The following is a 23,549-nucleotide window of genomic DNA, read 5'->3' on the forward strand; positions in this document are numbered from 1 at the left end:
TCGTATCAGCCGGTGATGTTGATTGTGATGCCAACATGTTAAAAACATCATTATATCAGGATTCCAATATATTTACGGACCACGAATGACACTATTTAGTGTTGCCCAGCAAAACATGAACACAACCACCTTCTGCCTGATTCCGCCATGCATCAATGAGACTGTAAAATAAACAATGAGGTTCTCCCTCTTATCTCTGACAAACTCCAACTGCGCATGTTCAACATCTGTCAGAAGACAACACATCCCATGATCTCTTTCTAACTACCGCACTTTGCAAAAGTGAAAAGGTCAGTCCACAGTGGTTTTCCTCGACCCCCCGGATCACCAGAAATAGACTTCTATTTTGAAGATCACGGCAGGGGAGATTAGACAAATAATAAACAATTAGGCAAGAACATGATCTCAGGAGAAAGAGGGACAGAGCCAGTTGATGGAGAGAAAATGAGTAGTCTGCAGCAGAGCAGGCTGCATGTTGAGGCGCAAGGCTAGTCCAGCTAATGCCTTGTTGCACAGTCAATGAAGGATGACAGAATCGATGTGTTCTCCGGACGCTTGGATAAGCTAATGCGACGCATACCTCCAGACTATCCTATTTGTTCTGGCTGAGACACTGAGGTTACACATTGGGTTGATCATTGAACATGTCTGTGTGGATCAGGGGAAGGTTTAGTGATTTGTTGGCTTAATGTGTTACATCCAATAACTCACCCAAGGCACATGATGTGAGAGAGGTAAACAAGGAGTGCTGGGAAATGTGGGAGGTGTGTGTCTGTGTGTGTGTGTGTACCAGGTTGATCCTCACTTGTGGGGAACAACTCTTGACAAAACACCTCCCTGTGGTTGGTCGGACCCCATGAATCCTTATTTTGATGGGTAAAACTTCAAAAATAACTACGTCATTATGCTTGGGTTTAGGTTTGGTTCAGAGTCCTGCTTAAGATTAGCCATTTGTTTTGGATGGTTCGGTTTAGGGTGAGAGGCTGGGAAACCTCACAAACTGAGTCAATCTACACGTGCAGGTAATGGAGACAAGGAAAGAAATAGTCACCATATCAGTGGATTTGATTGTTGAGAGTAAGGAATACACCCCCATGTTTCATTTGGATTCTCGTACCTGTGAAGATGGAAAAGAAACCCCATCTGAAGCCACTGTAATCTGGAGGAAAGCCCTCAGGCCTTGGCTGTGTTTCTCACATACCAGCAATAGCTGGTAGAGTTGTGTGGTGATGAATGCAGCTGCTGACACGGATCTCACCCCTGAAACTTAGTTGCTGTATCTCTATTTTCACAATTTCACTCTCTGAGTGATATGCGTTGGTAGGAGGAGACAAACTAAAGCCCCACTTCCTTATTGGAAGCAGCGCCTGTTTGGAGCTATTTCAATAGCGCTGAGGAACCATTGATTGTGTTAGACTATTGGCCAACACGCTTCTCCGGGCAACCAGCCAAACTCCACACATACTCCATTTGTCTCTCAGGCTTAGGAACAGTGATACATGATAAAGGTCCAAACACACACAGGCACACATACACACACGCACACACACACACATTTAGAGACACACGATACGTTTTGTCAAATGGAAAATCTGGATTACCCTTCAGTTCATGAAGCATTACGGACCACCATTAGCTGCAGCCCACAATGTGCCTGAGCATAAATGTCAAGCAGCATTCAAGCTTACAAACACTGACATCATTGACTATTTGTGTGTACTTCTGATTATACTCACAAGAGGACTCAGTACATAGCTTTATTTTCTTCACTGAAAAGGATAGAGGTCTGAACAGGTTAAGTTTGTAAAGGAACGTTTAGCCAATTTATGACTTTCTTGTTCAACTTTTTTAAAGAAAGTAATTGAATGGAGTCCCACTAAGCAACAGGGAATGAAAGCAGGTTTCAAGTTCAGTCACGGAAAAAGACAGTCAATCTCATCAGAATCTGTACAAAGTCAATGGTAATGGTAGTTTGGCTCACTGTTCCTATGGTTATCGAGAATAATCATCTAAATATACAACATCACAAATGATTTCAATATGATGTCAATATTGACGTGAAAAGCACATTTTAAACAACTTTGAATTTTGATAAGATGAGAAACGTAAAATGTATTTAAATTGAATCGCTGTTTGTCTTAGATTGTCATAGAAAGGAAGAGAGAGTGATGTGGTTTAGAGGTGGATGTGAGCTTTCCTTGCTGGGATTTGGATTGTGAAGACTGTGTTTTAGGTCTCATTCCAGAATTTGAGTGCATTTCCGCTCGCTCTTTCCCAATTTGTTGTGCTACATTTGTCAGGAGTGATGGCCTGGTGAGGCTTCATGAAACTGTCTTGTTATTTTCAGGGCTCAGAAGGTGGCGCTCTCAGTTTAAAAATGATGTGAGGCTGCAGTTTTGTTCGGAGCAGATTTTACAGCAGACAGTGACGTCACTGTACCTCCACCTCAGTCGTCACCACACCGTAACATGACAGTGCTCGGTTTGTTTGACTATATTTGTGAGGACCTCTTACTGCCATAATGCGTTCCCCAGCCTCTCATTCTTATCCTAACCATCCAAAACAAATGGCTAACTTTAACCAGGACTCAGAACCAAACTGAATTATAATGAGCTAGTTTTACTGATGTTTTAAACCTCTTCACCCCGTGAGAGCAGCCCAAAATATCTTCAATATCTTCAATATTGTCTTCACTTCAATATCAAGATGGAACAGTGTCAGTTTACTTGTACATGTAGATTCTTGACAAATATTTTGAATATACTGCAATACATTATGATTCAGCTAATCATCTTGCTGGTTCATAGACAATTAAATGGCTTTTATTTCATTTCACACATTTTTCATTACCCTTATGTGTTTCTGAAGAAAATGATTCCATACTGAAAAAAAGCACACAACCACACAATGTGGGTGAAACATTGTTCACATACACTACATGTACATAAGTATTTGCTCACCTATCCAAATGATCAAAATCACTTGTCCAAATGACTTGAACTAAAATCAAGTACATTGGCCTGCAGACTGTTTTGACAAATATTTGTGAAAGAATGGGCCACTCTCAGGAGATCAGTTAATACAGTGATACCACCTGTGCAACAAAATCAGTTGTTCCTCGTTCCTAAATATTACACAGTCAACCGTCAGCTTTATTATAAGAAAATGGAAGAGTTCGGGAACAACAGCAACTCAGCCATGAAGTGGTCGGCTTCATGTGGCCTTCATGTTAGCCCGAGTACAGTACACAGAGAGCTTCACGAAAGGAGTTTCCATGGCCGAGCAGCTGCATCCAAGCCAACGCAATGCAAAGCGCCACATGCACTGGTGTAAAGGAGCTGCCACTGGACTACACAGCAGTGGAGACACCTTCTCTGGAGTGATGAATCACGCTTTTCCATCTGGCAATCTGATGGACACGTCTGGGTTTGGAGGTTGCCAGGAGAACGGTACATTTCGGACTGCCGTGTCAAGGTGTGAAATTTGGTGGAGAAGAAATTATGGCGTGGGGTGGTTTTTCAGGAGTTGGGCTTGGCCACTTAGTTTCAGTGAATGGAACTTGGAATGCATCAGGATACTAAAAAATGTTGGACAATTCCATATTCGCAACCTTGTGGGAACAGTTTGGACGGGGCCCCTTCCTCTCCCAACATGACTGTGCACTAGTGCACAAAGCAAGGTCCGTAAAGACATGGATGACAGAGTCTGGTGTGGATGGACTTGACTGGTGTCCTGACCTGAACACCTTTAGAATATAGAACACCTTTGGGATGAATTACAGTGGAGAGTGAGAGCCAGGCCTTCTCCACCAACATCAGTGTGTGACCATGCGCTTTTGGAAGAATGGTCAAAAATTCCGATAAACACACTCCACAACCTTATAGACAGCCTTCCCAATATAGTTGAAGCTGTAACAGCCGCAAAAAGTGGACAACTTCATGTTGAACCCTATGTGTGGGATGGCGCTTAAGTTCATACTCGAGTAAAGGCAGATGAGCAAATACTTTTGGTGATATAGTGTATCTTGTCCAAGGTGTTCACTCATCGTGTAGTTCGCCTGTGCCTTGGTGGCGCTTTGTTTCTGCCACACAACTCCTTCTAGCAGCAAATGTGTTCATTGAAAATGACTTCTTGGTGCACGCATGAATGCATTGCCGACTTTGTACACGAGTTGGTAGAGGGGAACCTTTCAATCAGAGACAAACCTAAACTATTTGAATTATTTGTTTGCTTACACAGAAACTCAATATCAGTCAATATCATGTCTCTATATCAGGTGTTGCTTGCCTCGACCTCTCGTCTGCCCCCACTAGGAGCTGGAAGCCAGGATGTTGACCTTTCATTGAGGGTCTAATATCTTCAGGGGCATGACCAACCAAAAGACTTCCTGGGATGATGGGAGTAATTATTTCCTCAAGTCCCTCCCTGCCCCATCTCCCCCCAGTGCATTTAGGGAAACACAAAATGATCTATGCTAGTTTCCCCCGAATTGTTTCCATGGCTAAATGGATAAGGTATGTTTGGTGGAGGTGGGATCAAGATTAGCACCAATCAAGACTTTGAAAACGCGTGCCTCTGAATGCTTATTAAAAACTCCACCCACCCACTCCCTGAGGGGTCTGAAAACATGCTGCTTCCTGTCCCAAGATGTTGCAGGGAGGGTAGTGGTGACAGTGTGACTGGCGCCTGGTGCAAACACACACACACATTCGCACAGACAAGCAAGGGATTTGTTGTGCTTTGTGGTTTTCACTCGGGCCCTGCAGCACCCGGCTGATTCAGAGAGCAAAACATGCTTAGTTCCAGATTGGTTAAAAAGACAGACTTTCTATTGCTCTGATTTTTAAAAAAAAGTCTTTTTCAGATATTTTTGTCCATCAGAGCAATTATTGTACAATACCATCCAAAACCACCTCCCTGAACGCCAGTAGCTGAAGTACATTACAAACTCATAGGCGCTCGACGGTCGACGCCATGAGAGCAGGATAACTGAGAGATGGAACACAAAAACAATTAAGTATGCTATATTCCCAACTTTTAATTCGACTTGCTCTTGCAGAAAACAGAAAAAGGGGAAAACCATCAGAATATTTTTTGTACACGCAGATGTGAAGAACCAGCAACTCCATGCGTATCATTGATTCTCCAGCGATCAGGAACCAGCCGCTAACTCACCTAACACAAGGGAAAGCAAATACATCTTGAATTTCATTTCATTTTCCAGCCCCGCTCCTACAAAACAGACTAATTCAAGCACAATACAACAAAACCGTTCACCAACTGGACCAGCTGAACTGTAGATGAAGGATCTGCATTGAAGCCTATTGTGTATTCTCTTTGAGTCTCCAGCTTTGAAGCTAAAGATCAATGCTTTTAGGAGAGTAGCTCTGCACTCCATACGCTGTGGCCTGACTGTGGAAGAGTGGCGTTCCTCTTTAAATCACACCTTTCATCTGTTGTAATGAAGTGCCAGACATGTCAAGGAGCGTTTACCACTCCAACATCACATCTAATGGGCTCATTTGTTCTACGCCAATGTGTCAGCCACCAAATAATGATCTATTATCAGGATCCTTCTGGAGCGAAAAACAATGAGTGCCATGCATGCTTACGATACTTCTCTGCATGATCAAGTGCCATAACATTTCCACAAGTGGTACAAGCAGGATTGTGTGTTTACTCACACGTACTTCAGCAGAACTGCCTGGACTTCCATCCCTGAGGAGTTCCGTCTGCAGGTGGGAGCCAACGAATCTAAACACACATGATCACAAGCATCAACACACGAGGACTGACTACAGCACATCCATAGAAGGAAATACATTAGCATTCCAGTCGGCTTTGTAGGTTCTAGCCCTACGTTAAGACTTGTCTTCAATAACATGATCAAATTACGCTTGAAGTCACGTCACGTTTCAGCAACTAAGACGAGTTGTTTCATCTGAATGAAATACAAACATTGGCATTTCTAGAGGTCAGGAGATGTTTGAAGCATGAGGTCAGATTCATTCTGTGCCTGTCAGTGTGTGTTCGTGGAAACACGCAAGATCAGCGATTTCAGCATGAGCTCATTTTCAAGTCTGACATCTTTTGGCAGAAATACCCAGACTGAGGTGTCATTTTCTACACATATGAAATGTGACAGTGAGAGACATGGTTGGGAATCTCTATACCGCCACTCTGGTGGACTCACTTTGAAATCACATCACTGAAGCCTCTAAATCAGTCAGGTTGTTTAATCACCACACAGTGAGGAAAATTCAACAAAATCAATAGTGAACTCTTTGGTGAACCCACTGAGGAGCTGTGCTGATGAGATAAACTGGACCAGACAAAGTGGAGAAGAAAATCTGTTTTTCAATTACAGCAGCAGGAGATGGTTAAACAATGATGCAAATATTTCAAGGATTGGAGCTTTAAACTTATTTTCAATACACGAAACCTTTGCTAATGACATTGGTTGACCCTGAGTAACTGGATCCGCGTTTGTTTTATTAGATGGAGTGGCCCTAAAAGGTTCTCTGACGCGGTTGTCTGCCTTGGTTCATATCAACACAGAAATAGGTCTCACGCTGCGCTGGGGCCTCCGCGAAACACCACAGTATCGGCGGCGGCGTCCTCTTCCGCGTCCCGATTAGGGGTCACTGATCACGGACACACTCACTCACACACACTCTATTGCACATGTTGGACAGACTGTAGTGTGTCCAACATGTGCAATAGAATATCGTGATAATTACCGTTATCGCCATGACATTTACTATGATTTTTTTGTTGTTGTCCATATCACCTATCGCTACTGGCTAGCTTTACTTAAGACAATGGGGTTTATGCTATCAAACAATAGTCACTTCTAAAACCATTTTGAGAGGCCATTACATCAGCCTTCCCACAATTGTTGTTAAGGCTGTTGTAATGCTGGAGTGTCTAAAGGAAGTCAGACTGTGTGAGGGTCAAGAGCGGAACCTGAATGTTGTAAATTCGGTTGTCGATAACGTCTAGGCTTGATCCAGTGACCAGTGGTCACTGAGTGAACAGCGGTCTTGAGTGAAAACTATTGAATCAATGTTATATTTAGTCGGTAAAGACACTTTTTGAGTTGTTGTTCTTTTTTTTTTTAACTTCAGCCAGAATTGAAGAATGTTGAAATCTAAGTTAAAAAAAGAGCAGCGAGAGAAAGATCGATTTTACATCCAAACCAAACGCTCAGTGAATTGGTTTAATCTCGTGAATTGGCCCTGTAAACACTGAATTTCCTGTTCCTGGGCAAAGCTGTATAAATGATCACTATGTTTTTGGAATGACTTTCGCAGTGGTTCCAGTCAGACAGAAAAGAGGGAAAAAAATGAATACAAATCATTTGCATTTGTGAGTGCTGATTTGAGATGGATGGGTTAGCGGGGTGGAGCGTTTATCTCAGGGGCCTGGATCGGTGGGTGAAGAGTGACTTTCTTGCTTTTGTGGACTGGGAAGAAGTGAAGCTGTGGAAGATGGTTCGGAAAGGGGTAACAGTGTGGGCCAGGTTACCTGAGTGTGGAGTGAGGAGGGGTAGGTGAAAGCGGGTGGGAGGGCCGGCGACAGCTCCGCCGGGTACAGTGGGTATGACGCCCACATGTCCGGACTGCTGGGATAGAGAGCAGGCACTGTGAGCTCATCTGTGGAAAGAAGAAGAGGAGGAGCAGAGTGAGGCGCCAGTGGTTGGGTGGGGTGGCTAGAGAGACAGGGTGCAGGTGAATGGAGTGGTGGATGTGAGGAGAGCCACACGTCAGCTTTTCCAGGTAAAAAAGTAAGATGTGGTGAAATGCTTTTTTACTCTCTGAGTGTCTGGATCCATCCATCCAGCCTGCCTTTTGGTGTACTCATTGAGAAACAAAGAAAAGATCTAGTTATCGGTACGTTACTCAGCAACGTCGAAGAGCCCCCAAGAAGTCTTCTTGAGTCATTGCTATTTGAATGGAAAAAAATATTTCATCAGGCTATGGGCAATAGTAAAGGACAACACTACAGCCAAAAACAGGAATCACATATCAGTTATGAAAATGTAGTGTTTCAATACATTTATTCAGCTGTGACTTGTTATGGTTTTAATTTGTGGCACATCCCCATTCAAGGAAATAACATTTACTCTTCCAAACAATTTCCAATTTTTATCCGGATTTATTTTTAACTATTCACCATTCATCACCGAGTGCCTGCATGTGCACAATGACTTGTGTTAAATATGTTAGAGTCTGAAAGAAATCATCACTTTTTGACAATTTATATACAAGTAACATTCGACTTACGGGATCGGTTCCAACCAACCAGTCAGATTGGACAGAAGTCGAATGCCATTCAAAATAGCCGACGCGAGAGTTATAGGTACCACTGTAGTGGTAGATCACAGTGTGAGAGTGAAATGCTGGGATACTGTGCTGCTGTAACTGTCATACGTGATGCCAGCTGTCTGCCATAATTGTCAAACGTGTTGCTGTTGCTGCTACGTGCTGCGGGGCCAGACATTGAGTTAAAAGAAAAAGAAGCATCTGCTGGCCGTGGTCGTAAGCACAGGTGGACGTAAGTGGAGCAGGTCGTAAGTTGGATGTCACTTATATATAAAAATATATATTATCAGTTTAAAATTCAAAAAATGAATCTAGCTAGAGAATTTGTGTATATATATATATATATATATATATATATATATATATATATATATACACTCTACTAGACGTCAGCAAAATCTGATGAGAATCAGGAATTCTTTCCAATCCCAACATAGGGGGTCAAAACCCCACAGGAGAGGGCCCCTATGCTACTCAACACAGGGGGGAACACATACAAACGTAATGGGTCTCAGTTAATCGAGGCTGTGAACCTCTCGCCAATGATAATTTAAATCACCTTTTCAACCACGCTGCAATTCTGTATGATTCATATATCTGAGAGGATTCCAGGTTTTTGACGACAGATGTTGGTATGCATGTTCACTGCGAGAACATTTTAAGGCTGTTAGCTATAAGATGCATGAAATGTTAATGCTGTGCGTGGCTTGCGCGAAACTTGTGGGAACCAATACATGTACAGTTTGTTGAACAAACTAGTTCCATTTGTCTAGTGAGAATGTGATAGCATAATCACATGTGGTTTCATTGGTTACACCTCGCAGTTCAGCTGCCTCATTCCTTCTGTGGAATAATTAGCCAAACAATCCAGAGCCAAAAGTGAAGTGGTGAACTGACTGACACAGCATTAACATTCTCCCTGCAAAGCTACATATCTTCTTCTCTAGGTGAGAGTTGATTCCAGAGCTTGGACACTTCCATCATGACCATCATGCCCTCATCTCACCAGAAGGAGGACGTGCAGGTGAAGGCCCAATATCGGCAGGCAAAGTCCTCTTTGCCATTTCTCTTCAGGGGTTCCTTTGTGCTTACATAACAAATTCATCCATTCCACTCACAGCTATTCTCCTCATGTGCTTGTTTACCACATCCCAGAGCCTTACTGGCTGTCTTCCTCGCCCCCTTTTACCAGGTAGTGGTTCAGCCCAACATTCATTGTCCTACTGTCCTACCAGAGGGGCAGACTGAAATACCATGCAGTGTTTCATTTCATTGATGATTTCTTTTATATGTTTTTAGATTAAACAATAACTCAAATTGCAACAAACTGCAAGAATGATTCTTCACTCCCAACTTGAAGCCTTACGAAGTCTGCATCACACAAGAGTGAAGGAGCGATGCTTTCAAACAGACACACGGTGGGATACTCACAAGGGTCTCTGCTAATGAACTGTGGCCCAGGGCTCTGCTGGGAAGGAGGGGGGTTTGGAGTGCCCACCAGTTTGTTCTTGGCCATCTTTGTGTTGGCCTTTGCGAACTCAAGCCGCAGCGTCTGTGGTATCTCTGGATCGAACCGGACCCCCTACGATCAGAGAGGGAAAAAGGAGAAAAATAATCTAGAGAAGCTGGTTGATTACTTGACTCTATTTCTTACGAAACTCAAGTGTCGGCCTAAACCCACACAAGCATAGGACAGATATATATATATATGTGTGTGTGTGTATATATATATATATATATATATATATATATATATATATATATATATATATATACACATTTTGTGAGAGTAGCCATATTGCAGATTAAAATATACATATCATGAAACAAGAGTGATCTGAATGAAAACATATTCCAAACACATTCATAATTCTTCCATTTATTTAAAAATAATTGCTTAAAACTGTGTTGGAGGAAATAAGACATAATTATATATCTGATAACTTTTCAGGTGTGAAATGGGCATCAGTTGACAACCTATCTGGTGACACTTTACTCACAAGCTCCATTATTTTTTTCAGTTAAACAGTAAGGATGATTGTGACTTTTTTAAGACTTGTATACATGCAGAACACATGGTTATACAAGGCGGGTAATTTCCAAGTTAAAGCAGCTTCAGGTTGAATGTAATTATTACAGGAGCTAATTTCACAAATACCATTTTCCCATACTACTCTGACTCTTGTTTGTCATATTTCTTTTACTTTCATGTGTTTTACACACCATTTTAAAGTCACAAATAACTTCTTACACCTTTTTTTGGCAATGATTTGGGAGGCTGAAAGCTGGAGATGTAACCAATGAAGGGTACAAAAAATTTTTAAAGTTTGTACAGGGAGCGGAACCACAGTTTGCACATGATTTACTCAGACACACCGTGAGATGGTGTGTTTCTGAATTTGCAGCAGGACCAGTTTGGAGAGACATCACCCATGGAGACACCAGGCATAAAACAGGCTTGACTTGCATGTTTGAACCAAGGAGACACCTACGAGTTATCCTCATGATAACTATTGTCACTGTGGCTGTAGTGCTCTATCTTGATGACAATTCAGCTCACAGTGTGCTCCTCCTCCATCAGGGACACGCTTCATAAAACTTTTTGTCTCAACAAAAGAATGAAGTACTGCTGATTTTAAGAAGTGGTTTATAAAAAAAAAACACACCCAAATTATGTAAATATAATTTTTTTACCCAGTTATCAAACCTGACAAGCAATTTTAAAGGTAGAAACTGCATCTTTTGCATCGCGTTTCCAACGTCGGAACAAATAGTGCGTACTCTATGCCTTATGGTGTACACATTGCCACAGTGATTGTAGTGAGAAGGAGACATAGCATCAATGAAGGTGGACGCAGAGATGTTTTAAGATCAACAAGGTACTTCATTCTTACATCGACAAAAATCCGATAGGCGGTCTGCCTCTGCTGTGTGTAATGTAGGACTTGAACTGTATCTGTCTGTGACCAGGACAATCCCAAAATGGAGGCAGTTGTCACGAATCCTGTCCTCACTGTCTGAAACACTGGAGCAGAGTAAAGCATGCAGTCATCACCCAGCTGTGTAGGAAATTTCTGATTCAAATAACCAGGTCTAGAGTACCTGTTTTAAATTGGATGTACAAACCACTCGCAATCCATGGTTCAGCTCCCCCCCTAAATGGTTATCTCAAAACTCAGCCTCTTGTACTTGTACAGGGAAGGCATCTTCATATTCATCTAGCATACGGCAGCAAACATGTCTTTGCAAGCAGAGTAACAGTTTTTGTGGTTAAATTAGTACGGGGACTTTCAGTCTGCACAGCCGTCGACTGTCTGTAATAGACGTGATCTTTAAATCAATATGGTGGGAAGAGCCAGTTCTGTGCAGCAGTAAATGAGAGAGGAGCTGAAGACGCTTTGCTGGTATCCTTCCTGAGGGCTGTAACAAGTGGGGGATGTCTCTTCTCATGAAGGGCAGGGTATTAACTGGGATTGTTTCAGCTCAGTTCACTCACAAGCTCTGCCAGTCCAGCTATGATATTGTGTGCCGATACACAGAGAGCTATACAAATCAAATAGGAAGTGTGGAGAGTGGGAAACGCCACTCCAGCCCACAAGATTGATGAATCTATCTAGACTATCACTAAATCACAAGCACTGCAAAATAGCTTATGTCCGCACTGAATGTCCCTCCTCATTCTCTTATTCTCTATTTTTTGTAAACACGTCGAACTTCCATTTCTAAAATACGGGCATGTCATCATGAAGCTTATACAATTTTCATTTAATTGTCATCCTACTTTTCCAATTGCATTGTATTTTTACGTGACTCCTCAATGGCCAACCATTAAATTAAGGCTCTCAAACCGATCAACAGAATCACTCGTCTGCTCCAGTGAAAATGAAATGAGCTTTCTCCCATTGTCAGAATATGTCAATATGCAGATAGATGTTTGCAAATTCTGTTGTTTTTCACATGACTCCCAGGATGACGCTCAGCCTCCCAAAATCAACAGCGCTCCTCAACTCCCATCTCCGCCGAGTGATTCTTTCGGCTATTGTTAGCACTGAATGAGATCATTTCTCTTTTTTGTCACTCGCTGCAATTACTGTGATGCACATTGCCAACCAAGCATCTATAAAGTAGTCTAGATTCAGTCATCATGGAAGATACGTTTTTTCAACATCAAAGAGACAAAGAACTGTAAAGGTGGTTAAAGAGTGTGAGAACGGATGCTGCAAATCTTTACTTTTAAATCAAAGGATCAAAGACACAGAGCTCTGTTTAAGATTTCAGATGGTCTCATCAAGTAAGATTACGTTTAAAACCATGATCAATACCTTACTTTGCAGAGCTTAACGCAAGAAAAAAAATCCTTGGTTTCATTGAAATTCACCTAATGAGGATATTTTGCAGTTGCTTTATGTGTAGGAATGTCTGGTTTGAACAACACAACCTTTGTCTTTTGTGATTATCCTTCACACATACAAGAGACTAGTTGACGTCTGGTTTGGTTTAACTCTTTTTAATGAGTTTTTATTTGATAGACAACATGAATCGAATATTGTTTTAGGTGAATTCAATTGCAGCACGCTTGAGTGGACATCAGATATAAAACTGATCACATGTGTCCCAAAAGCTCATTTCAGTATTAATACAGTGGTTTTGGATTTCTTGGTTTACACTTGATCTGTCATGAGTTGGATCAAATCATTGTTGTCACTATCAGAGAACACTAACAGTAACAAACAATGAGAATCAACATCTGTAATATACATTCCTTTGGAGTATGGGAGGGCTTTGTCCTTTACTATTACCAGTTCAGGAAACACTTTGTTTCAAACATAAACTGCTGTCAGCACTTCTTCAACCAAAAATGGGCGTGGAAATAAAATAGTTGGGCATGCTTGCATCATCAGATGTTTTTCGAGAGCAGGAGGAGGAAGCAGAGACAGAGCACACCACTTACGTTCAAGGCATTCTTAGCAGCCTCTGCCTCTGATCGACTGTCAAAGCTGACAAACCCCACCGGCTGTGGAGACAAGAGGAGAGAACAAAAGAAAGAAACATGGTTTAAGGCAGACTACTGACTCAGCATTTCTCCCTGAGTGACATTGACATGAGTTTATTTTTTTCGTACAACCTTTCCCCATCATGATATTTGTGACTAGAACAGAGGCTGCAGGTTGATATTGTACGAGCAGAGTTCATCAGGTGGCTACGGTTTGCCCAAATACGGGCAGCGTGAGAGAGAGGGAGGGAGGGAAGAGATCTGTGTGTGCAAGAGCAGAAGAGGGGATGTAAAAATAAGCATAGCATGCGTGAGAGATACAGAGAGAGATGGCATTGTTATTTAAGGTGGAAAGTCAAAAAGCGCCACAAAAGAACCAATAAATAAGCTTTTAAGATTTTCATAAAAACACATTAACCAAGTCTCAGTTACCTGAACCTTTGACGCCTAAAAAGCCTCTCTCCTTAACCACAGTAAATTTATCGCGGCAGCTGATGAGGCCAAATGAGTGCATTTCTTTACTGCTGAAGGCACAACAGCTAAAGCAATGCACCCCTAGATTTGCTCACCAAGTTCATCTTAGTATTTGAGCATCAACAGGGTGAATGATGAAGAGCGTTGTAATTGATTTAAACTTTCAGGGGCTGACTCCTCTCTTAACAGCGGCGCAGACACACAATTTCTCTGTAACTTACACGAGTTGTGCTTACAATCTAAAACAGTATGTTACAAGTATACACGCACATGGAGTCAACTTGATTTTCAAGGCAGGATTTTGTGAAAATTCGGAGGTACCTGGTCAAGTCTATCGTTATAGATATCTGAGATGATGATGACTCGTGTTAAGAAGAGACAGAGAAATGAGGCGGTCAAGCCAGGAAACACCGCGACTTCTCGATTGTATGGAAGGTTATTGGACATCATTAGACCGTGTTTAGTTTAGCAGCTTATTGACTTCAACTACAAAGCTGAAGCTTGTGTAGCCGCACATCAGAGAGTCTGGTCATAGTCAAGCTACTTGGCGGCATGCTAGCTTTGTTGAGATATCTGGCTCACGAGCCATAGGTTCCCAACCCTAGTTTTGCTATATGAAGATTGGGGTTCAAAAGACACACTGTATATGTATCAAAGAGCTAGTGAGGCTGGGGAAGTTTGGAATAGTGCCCTGATTTTCAGAGCTCCAAATGAGCCGCTTTTGGTTTAAAAAGCATGGCCTCATAACGATTTTAGAGCAGAGATTGCCAACTTGTGGGCTCTGAAAATGAAGACACTGCAAAAGCATGAGCAACTCCATGGAATGGAGCTGACTAACCTGCGTCCCAAGCAGACCACTAGGGCATGGAGTAAATGCGAAGCAATATTTTCTCATCCAAATACATGTATTATAGTCACATCTGTCTAATCCTGTTGCAAAAGTAAGTCGGGGAAAGTGCGTGAAAGTATACAAAAAAATAGATAGATGCAAGGGGGCTTCACTGCTCCTGAATATCTGGAGGAACAGACAATGTTACGGGAACTTAAAACATATTAAAATACTGAAGACAAAAAAAAACTGGCTCTGGCTTTAAAAGGAGATGAAAATGTACTTGTGGTTGTTGTGAGAAGAGTGGAACACTGAGATGACACAGGAATGTTGTAAACTATCAGCTGACATTTTTCACATTGAAGCTGTCAGCAATGGATCTGCAGGAGTAGGCAGGGTCAGGTGTACAAACAGAGCAAAGTGCACCAAGACTGCTGAGTTTCTCATGTATTCATTACATGTTTGTTTGAGGCACTTGAGGTTCTGAAGAGAATCATTGGTGTTCCTACCTACAGTTTCTCACATCATAGCCATGCTTTAAGCTCACATCAATAATAATACATTAAAGGGTTTTTTTTTCGCGTTAATCATTGACCTTATTTTTAACCATTCTCCTGTCTTTCTCCCACATACTATGTCCTTAACATAAACAGGAAACAAGTTTAATTAGTTTCCTTGAAAAACAGGAGGGAGTATTGTGTAACCAAGAGGGAGTTGAGATCTGGCTCCAAACTCTGGGTCGCATTCACAACATTGCTGTAATTACACTGAAAACGGATTTGGCGAGGAAGCTTTGACAAATTCAGACGTGGCATGTTTGACCACAATTCATATCAATAACCACGGATCTTATTGATGATTGTAAAAAGACACTATACAGGTATTTATTCAATAACTGTTTCCAACTCTGCACGTACAACACAATGTTAACAGTTTCATCTTTTGGTAAACAATGATGTGTATTTGTCTTTTAAGAGTTAATTAAAACAGACTAAAACTGGAATTCTTGGAAAATACCCCAAAGACACCAAGTATCGATATCTGACTTACCTGATGATACAAATGGGATACCTCCTCGCATAAAAAAGGCAAAAACAGTACCGAAATATAAAAACTATTTTAATAACTGCTCATAATCTCAGAGAAATACAGCAGAAGAAAAAGCTGTTCCTTGTTCAAAGGTATTATATGAAGCACATTCAATCTAAATCACACTAAATACCTCTAATGAGTCTGTCAGGTCTTAATAGGATACAGTGTAATACCGTAATAAGCACACTGACATAAATTGCTTAACTCTGGATGTGGACAGCTGCCAGCTGAGCTCATTTTCAGTCCTGCACCCCTGGAGGCGAAACTCCACTGTCAGTTTGGCTCTTGTCAGAACGCTTGCTTTGACACCTTCGAAAAAATGTTCCCTTCTCTCTCTATCAAAACTCACGCATCCCACCAGAGTTGAATCTCTGCAACTAGAAGCAGAACGTCAGATAAACAGAGGTTTTTTTTTCCTGGATTAACCCACCAAAATATCCCAGGTATAATATAACCTCACAAAAAACACGGTTTGGTAACACCAAGCAGGAAGTACAGTGGAGCAGAAAAGAAGTGACAACAGAAGTGATGCCAACACTGACAGAGTTACGTATGTATAAAGAGATTTGTGTGTATAGTGTACTGACCTGCTTTGACGTGAGTTTTATCAACGATCCTTCATAGCCCTGAAATAAAACAAGATAAAACTGTGAAAAAATGAGAATGTCAGTTCATTTATTAGTTGAGTTTTGAATACGGCCATATTCAAAAACTCAAGTAAACAATGCAAATACCAATGTTGCCACAGAAAGACAAGAACAAAAATATTCTCCTATAGTTGTCACATGTGATGGTGCCAAAAACTGCCACGACATTCATCAGGCCAGGGCGAATCAGCCAACTCTCTCCTTTACCTACTTCAGGGTTCCTGCTACATGTAAACAATTGTGGGCTGTCATGCATTCAGAATAACAATCTCATTTTAAAAGATGAAATATCACGTGGTTAAACATATCAAAACGAAGCGGACACATCAAAACTAAAACACACAACACATCATGGAGAAAAACATCTTGAAACAAACTAAATAACAGGAATCTATCTGCTGCTCAGGGAACTTAAGTCGCGGCTCCAGCCAGACATATGAAGAGACGGACTAGGTGAGGACGGCTGCAGATTGCAGAGAGATTTACTTCCCTTGATTAAAAACGTGTTTTTCTTGTCACCAATTCAATAAATGTCAAAACTACATTGTGCTTCCTGGTTTCTCTGTTCTCTGTGACTTCAAGATTGGCTGTGTTCTGTTTCATTTTTGGGCCAACTTCTGGTTGGAAACCCACACTTTCTTCTCCCTCTTCTGTTCTATTGTCTTCATGGTTTCACACAGTCTGAACATGACCATGGCATTTGAGAAGTTCAATTCACATTCAAATGAAAATGACACCAAAGTTTGACCAAAGCCATAGATGGTGTCAAGTGTAGCAACAACCAGTGAAATAGTGGAGCAAGAATCTCATTTAACTTTGTCGGCATCATGCCAGGTTTCCATGTGCTAAACACAGGCAAACAAAATTCCCATGCAATATGTCGTGAATGAAGAGTAGGAACACACTTGAACCTCGGAAGAGTTTCCATTTGTCATCATCAACATCGATGGAGGTCTCATTGGCTGCTGGAAAAAAAGGTGCTAAGAATAGCGGCGCCCTATCCATTTAAAACATAAACATACCTTAAATGGTCTGAACAGGAGGTAGAGCTCCCGAGGCTTGATATCCAGTGGAAGCCCACTGACGAATAGTGTCCGGACCTGACCAAGACAAGACGGACATCAGGCACTTTTCATTACTTTCAAGCAGATATAAATGGAACTACAGAGAGAAACAGTGCTTTTGAGGTAAAAAAATAAAATGGACAATATAATGAGTCTGGGTGCAAGGTACTAGTCAAATACTGATATGTTTCTCGGCTCTGCAAACACGTTTCCACAGTGAGCATTGTGTTCTTCAATGTAATCTACAGCCTGTTTCATAGTAATCCTCCCTCCGTGCCTCGGCCTCGCTTTTACACTTGAACTTTTAAACTTTCAGCTAAAGATAGAAGTGCGGGGAATTCACAATGTATATGTGAGCAAGGACTGACAAACAATGGAATTTTAATGCAGATGTTGCATGGATACAAAGTATTCAGAAGAATATAAAGTCCATATAAGGGGTAAACTTGTGTCCTTTCTATGTGGAGTTTGTGTGTTGTTGAAGGGCATGAGTCTCCTCTAGCCTAGGCACTCCAGTTTCCTCCCACAGTCTAGAAACAAACAAGGGCAACAAGGGAGATGAGCAACTAAAAAGTCATCGGGCCATAAAGAGGCTGTTAAACAGGTGTCTTGTGTTTGTTTAGGCTTGAAGAAAGAAGACATTTTTCATTTATAGAAAGAGGAAATATTCTGAAAAAGCAAGTAAAGTAAGATAAGTAAATGCACCTTGCGAAGAGCTATACCAAAAAAAGACAAATGTGCAGGGTTGGTTCGCACACATGGGGTTGTTGGAGTACCATATCAGTAACCGTAGCAGGTTGATTAACAAAGCAAGGAGCAAGCATTTCTGGGGAGAAGCAAGAACAAGTCTACTGCAGTAATAAGAATTTAAAGTAATTATGATCTGAACAATGGTTAGCACAAATACAGATTCATATTTTCAAATGCTGGGTAGGAGCACATCGTTATGTTGATCCACAGAAGTCAGGAAGCAATGAAACCAAATTGTTTGTTAGCAGATAAGCTTATGGCAAAAGGGAACTACTGTGGCAGGGACGAGGGCAACAGTGACATCAGCTCAGCATCATTCCTGAGTTGTCAAAACTCTGCACACGAATGCTCAATTATCAGTCCCTTTTCTTAAACACATCAAAAAGTGATAGTCCATCTCTTCAAATATTGGATGGAAATGACTAAACTCCGCAGTCAGAGTCCTTCACTGCGGACAATGAAACGTAACTAGCACAGCTTCATGTTTGATAGAAGACATTTGAAACAAAGATACAAGTGATGGCCTGACAGTAACTCACAATAATGCGGGATGAAAAGGCTATAAAACGGACATGATCACAAAGATTACTTTGCCCAATAAGTCATCATTCACAGCTGTGCAGCAACAGTGTGATAACAGAAAAACAATGTGCAGAATTTTTCACATTTTTCTCCAAATTTAATTACACAGTTCTGTGGGACCCCTGCATTTCAAATTCTCGAAAGCAGGACTCTAGTGACACTTAGAATGGAATGAAGCTAGTAATTTACATTTGTTTACAGTCCATTTCAGTGGGTCAGTGCTCACTGCAAGGCCAGCACATGATATTGCAACTGCTGGCAGTGTTTGTTTCCCTAAATTTAATGTTTGTGAAGTGTAGCAAAACAATCAAAAAGAAAACAAGGCTAGTGCATAGGAGTAAATTCAGTTCAGTCAACACATGACATGCTTCACACCCCAACATGAACTCAAGCATCTACACAGTAATGTGGTTGAATTTCAGGGATAATTTGGACCACATTCATAGGCATGCATTTACATGGAAAACACCATGATTCCTTTGAGAATAGATTCACAGCTCGGGGGACAGAAGAACTGCCGCACTAACACTACACCTCACATGTAACTTGATTCGCTCCACTGATGTCTAAGGCCCAGCAACACACAAATAAAGGAGCTTAGCAACGCGAGCAAAAGCTGGTGAGAGCCAAACCAAGCCATGCAGACACAGTCAGCCCCCCTCCCCAACACCACCATCACTCTTGTCTTATCAGTGCCGAACCCTGCAGGGCCGTCACTGCGATCTGTCTCTGGCAGATCGGATTGAATCAGCTCTATTGAGGGCCTCCTTAAAAGGAGCTATGTGGCAACAAAGAGTCAGACCAGGACAGTATCAATCAAACGCACACAAGGCCAGTCACTGACATCTGTTGTGACTGAACCTGCAAATATGGGAGAGCTAAAGCTAGTGCTAAGAATAAATAAAAAGAAGAAGAATACATTCCTGAGAGTTCTGCTAGGCAAGTACATAATAAGAGCTTTTTTGTTGTGATAACGATATGACACTTACAACACAGTCACACAGCTCAACATGACAAATACCAGTATTACAATCAGTGAAGAAATGTAGGCCAAACTAATTTAACATTTGTACATAATGCTTATAAATTACGAAAGAAAATGCTCATGTGATCCATGCTTGGAATCAGAATACTGATCTACTTTAAAATTCACATTATTGCTTGACATTTGAGACTTTCTCTCAACCGCAAATGCAAAGGCAAAAAGAAAAAAACATCACTGGCACTTATCCTCAGTGCATCCTTATCTAAGACAAGACTTAAATTTACTTCCATCTCCACACAAGACACACATCCAGGGCGCAGTGCAAAGCAAACACACACAACAATGACTCCTCAGGACTTAAAGAACAATAGCACATTCTTGACTCGGTCAGGCCATACTTAAGAGACCCCCTGACGTCAGCCTCCACGACGCACGATTGTTCCGGTGTGTGTCTGCTATGTAGTGACAAGAGGACTGTGACAACACCTGGCTCTTTGGAGTCATCTTACACTGATAAGTGCATCAGTCGTATATCATACAGTTTACTCAGGATGAGTCCAAGTGTGACTGCATTAGCACTGCTGCGATTTATAGACAGTGCAAGACAATCACAGGTATATCCAGGCATTCATCAACAGCACATGGCAAGGGAATTGTGAAGACAGACAGAAAAATTACAATTCGTGCTAACACATTTGGCTGATTCAAGAAACGGAGGCTGCAGCACAGGGGCCCATGATATGGGCATGGTACTAGTTTCCAAAACACACAGTGTATCGCAGCTTGTCTGATCGAAGAATTAAGTGAAACTTGCAAAAAGACAGAGTGTGCCACACAAGAACCACGATTCTCGTTTGCTACGATTAGCATTTACCTTAATAAATGTGTAAAAGACATGTCTAATGTCTCTTTCAGTCTTGCAAAGGAGATGGGATCATGATCACAAATCAGACCAGAAACCATAATGAATAAAATAGTTTGGAATTGAAAAGAAAAACGTTCCGGAAGCGAATCTAGAGATAGCAAAAGATTCCCACCCTGAGCAAAAAAGCTTATGATCAAAACTAAACCCTTGCTCCAGGTTCATCTAACGTATTAAAATTGCAAGTCACGGTTATCATTACTATCGGGCTTTTAGCAAGAGGGCGTCTTGGGCGTCCATTGGACACCCTAAATTGCAAAACATGACAAAATGGGCGCCCTCCGGGACTCAAAACCGGACGCCCTGTTTCCTAAATGTATTATTAGTGCCTGTATGATGCCCAACGCATAGTGTCATCTCACTGGTTCGCATTAAATTGTGTTTTCGCACGGTAATTTCGCTGAGTATGATCCAAATTGTGTATTTTGGCCATCGTGGTCGCCATATTTGTTTACCTCTGTGATCTTGCGGTGATCTCGCAACACTCACGGCATGGAACGTGTGCTGCTATATGACAGGAGGAAACCGCAGACAAGTTTCAAACTTTAAACAATCGTTCACAAAATTAACTCATTGCTTTCTAATCGGAGGAATATTTGGCGCTCCCCTCCCCTGGTTAACTAACTGTAGAGATGAGAAATGCAATGTTTCCTGTAACCTGAAAGCCTGCTCTGCCAGGTATATTTTGTGGTTAAATGGAGCTGTCTGACAGCTGTTTACTTTAACTATGGACCCATCTGGACATATTTCCTGGACATACAATGATATACATGGCGGGGATTGTTTGTATATCGTGTACAATAAGTTATCACCCATCCATGGTAAGTAAGAGACTATCACCACTTCACATATGTTAATGGCATGACGGTGAAGAACAATCATCTTGACACGCTGGTTTGTTCAAATGTTGATCAACAAGAGGTTTCTGTTGTTTCAACATCATATATTTGACTGATTCAATGACAGCCATCTTTTACATATTTATGCAAAATAAGCATACACTTATATCAGCAATGCATCTTATGTTTTCTAAACTTTCACACATTTAAACATTCATTCATTCTAACAAAATATATATGAAGGATTGCCTCTTGATTAAATAAATAGCATCATGTGAATTTTGATCCCTGTTAAACTATTTCTTGCGTTCGGAAGCGAACTGCACCGCTCCCCAGCACAGCTTGCTGCACAGCACTGGGGAGCGTGGGACGGGAGCTTGGTGGCAAATAGCAAAATATTCCTCCGACTAAAAAGCTATGATTTAGTTTTGTAAACCATTGCACAAAGTTTGGAACTTATCTGCACTTTCCTCCTGTCATCAGCGTCAGACATCCCATCAATCACAGCGCACTTCTTTGGGGCGAGAGTAGCAACTCACCAGATGAACAACAAATATGGCGGCTAAGCTACAGCTGCAAAAGAGTCAAGAATCTGCAAATTTCGATCATATTCAGTGAAATTATCAGGCAGAAACACCCTTCTCATGGAAACCAGTGTGATGACACTACGAGTGGGGCATTATACAGGCACAAAAAATTAAAAATCTGACATTGACACTGACATTAAATGCATAACAAATGTGAAACAATCAAGAAAAAAATTTAGTGTTATCCCAGCACATATTTAACCTTCAGTTGTAAGAGGATTCACAGCCTCGAGCTCAAGAAACTGCACTTATATGTGCAGAATAATTCTCTTAACCATAAAATGAAATCAAAGAACTAAGAACGAAGTTATAGAAAACTTGAGGGAAAGGCAAGGCAAAGGTAGAAAACGTTCTGCACTGCAGTGATAAACCTTTTGCCCTGTTTTTTATTGGGCATAAAGATACAGTTTAACAAGTTCCTCACAAGTTTCATACCAACATTTCTACAGTCATGAGTGGCTTGTGAATGAACATTAACCGAACACTCACTACCTGCTAAACACACGGGGCACAATTAAAAACAGCATTCCCTTCCAACCACGAACCAGCTGAGGACTTCACAGCCAGCGAATCGGTGCAGTTCCTTGGCAACGCTTAAGCGAAGCACAGCAGACTGTGACGCCTCAGGCCAAAAACAGCAGAGCCCATTACAGCCACTAATGCAGCAAGTCCCAAGCGATCAATGAACCTCTAATCAGAGATCTCTGACTCTCCACCCAGACCCAGATGAGGTCATCTCCTTATTGATAGCTTTACATGTGTCACCCTTGGGTTCACGAAGAGTGTGGGGTAAATGCTGGCAGTGTAGTTACTGTTCGTTGAGATAGATTTATGGGTTTTTACATCACTAGATATTGACACCATGTTCAAGTGTTTAAGTCAAGCATCCAAGGCAGGTACATCAGTCGACTATCAAGCAGGGTGTTTCTCACAGATATGATCGTGCAGCTGAAGACAGCTTTCAGATTTGAAATACAGGCAAAACTAAAATTACCATTATTATTATTTTATTATGTAATTCAAGATTACAGTGAATAATAACTCATGATTATTCTGAGGGACAATATATATATATATATATATATATATATATATATATATATATCTATATATATATATATATATATACACACACCAAGTGGTCGTAAGTCAGATTGGACAGAAGTCGAATGCCATTCAAAATAGCCGACGTGAGGGTTATAGGTACTACTGTAGAGGTAGATCACAGTGTGAGAGTGAGATGCTGGGATACTGTGCTGCCGTAACTGTTGTACACAATTTTGGGTGGTGGGACGTCAGTGGTGGGACTTTAACAAGTTAATTGCGATTAATTAATTAATCATAATAATGCATGAAAATATTTTAATCGTTTTAATTTAATTTAACCGTTTGCTCTCCAGACAACACAGAACTTTTGTAAGTGCAGGAGTTCCTGGTCCACTGATGACACTGATGCACAAG

At 41.3% G+C, this 23,549-nt stretch overlaps 1 protein-coding gene across 9 annotated transcripts in view; it reads right to left on the reverse strand.

Moving 5' to 3' along the window:
* Window positions 1-23,549, reverse strand: part of LOC128755538 (RNA-binding protein with multiple splicing-like) — a 37,826-nt gene that overhangs the window by 3,764 nt on the left and 10,513 nt on the right. For 3 of the 9 annotated variants that reach the window (XR_008414138.1, XR_008414140.1, XM_053859224.1), the window contains 6 exons: window positions 17,382-17,459; window positions 16,300-16,338; window positions 13,276-13,338; window positions 9,756-9,906; window positions 7,528-7,655; window positions 5,685-5,754 (listed from right to left, as the gene is read on the reverse strand). Coding sequence is in view for 4 of the 9 variants with exons in the window: in XM_053859224.1 (XP_053715199.1) it covers window positions 5,692-5,754; window positions 7,528-7,655; window positions 9,756-9,906; window positions 13,276-13,338; window positions 16,300-16,338; window positions 17,382-17,459 (522 nt within the window). In the remaining 5 variants the exon portion in view is untranslated. Of the gene's footprint in view, window positions 1-1,132; window positions 5,176-5,684; window positions 5,755-7,527; window positions 7,656-9,755; window positions 9,907-13,275; window positions 13,339-16,299; window positions 16,339-17,381; window positions 17,460-23,549 lie in introns of those variants that run through there. The other 6 variants (XR_008414141.1, XM_053859227.1, XM_053859226.1 and 3 more) reach the window with 5 other exon arrangements.

Source organism: Synchiropus splendidus, chromosome 3 (assembly GCF_027744825.2).
Source record: "Synchiropus splendidus isolate RoL2022-P1 chromosome 3, RoL_Sspl_1.0, whole genome shotgun sequence".
NCBI classification, from domain to species: Eukaryota; Metazoa; Chordata; class Actinopteri; order Syngnathiformes; family Callionymidae; genus Synchiropus; species Synchiropus splendidus.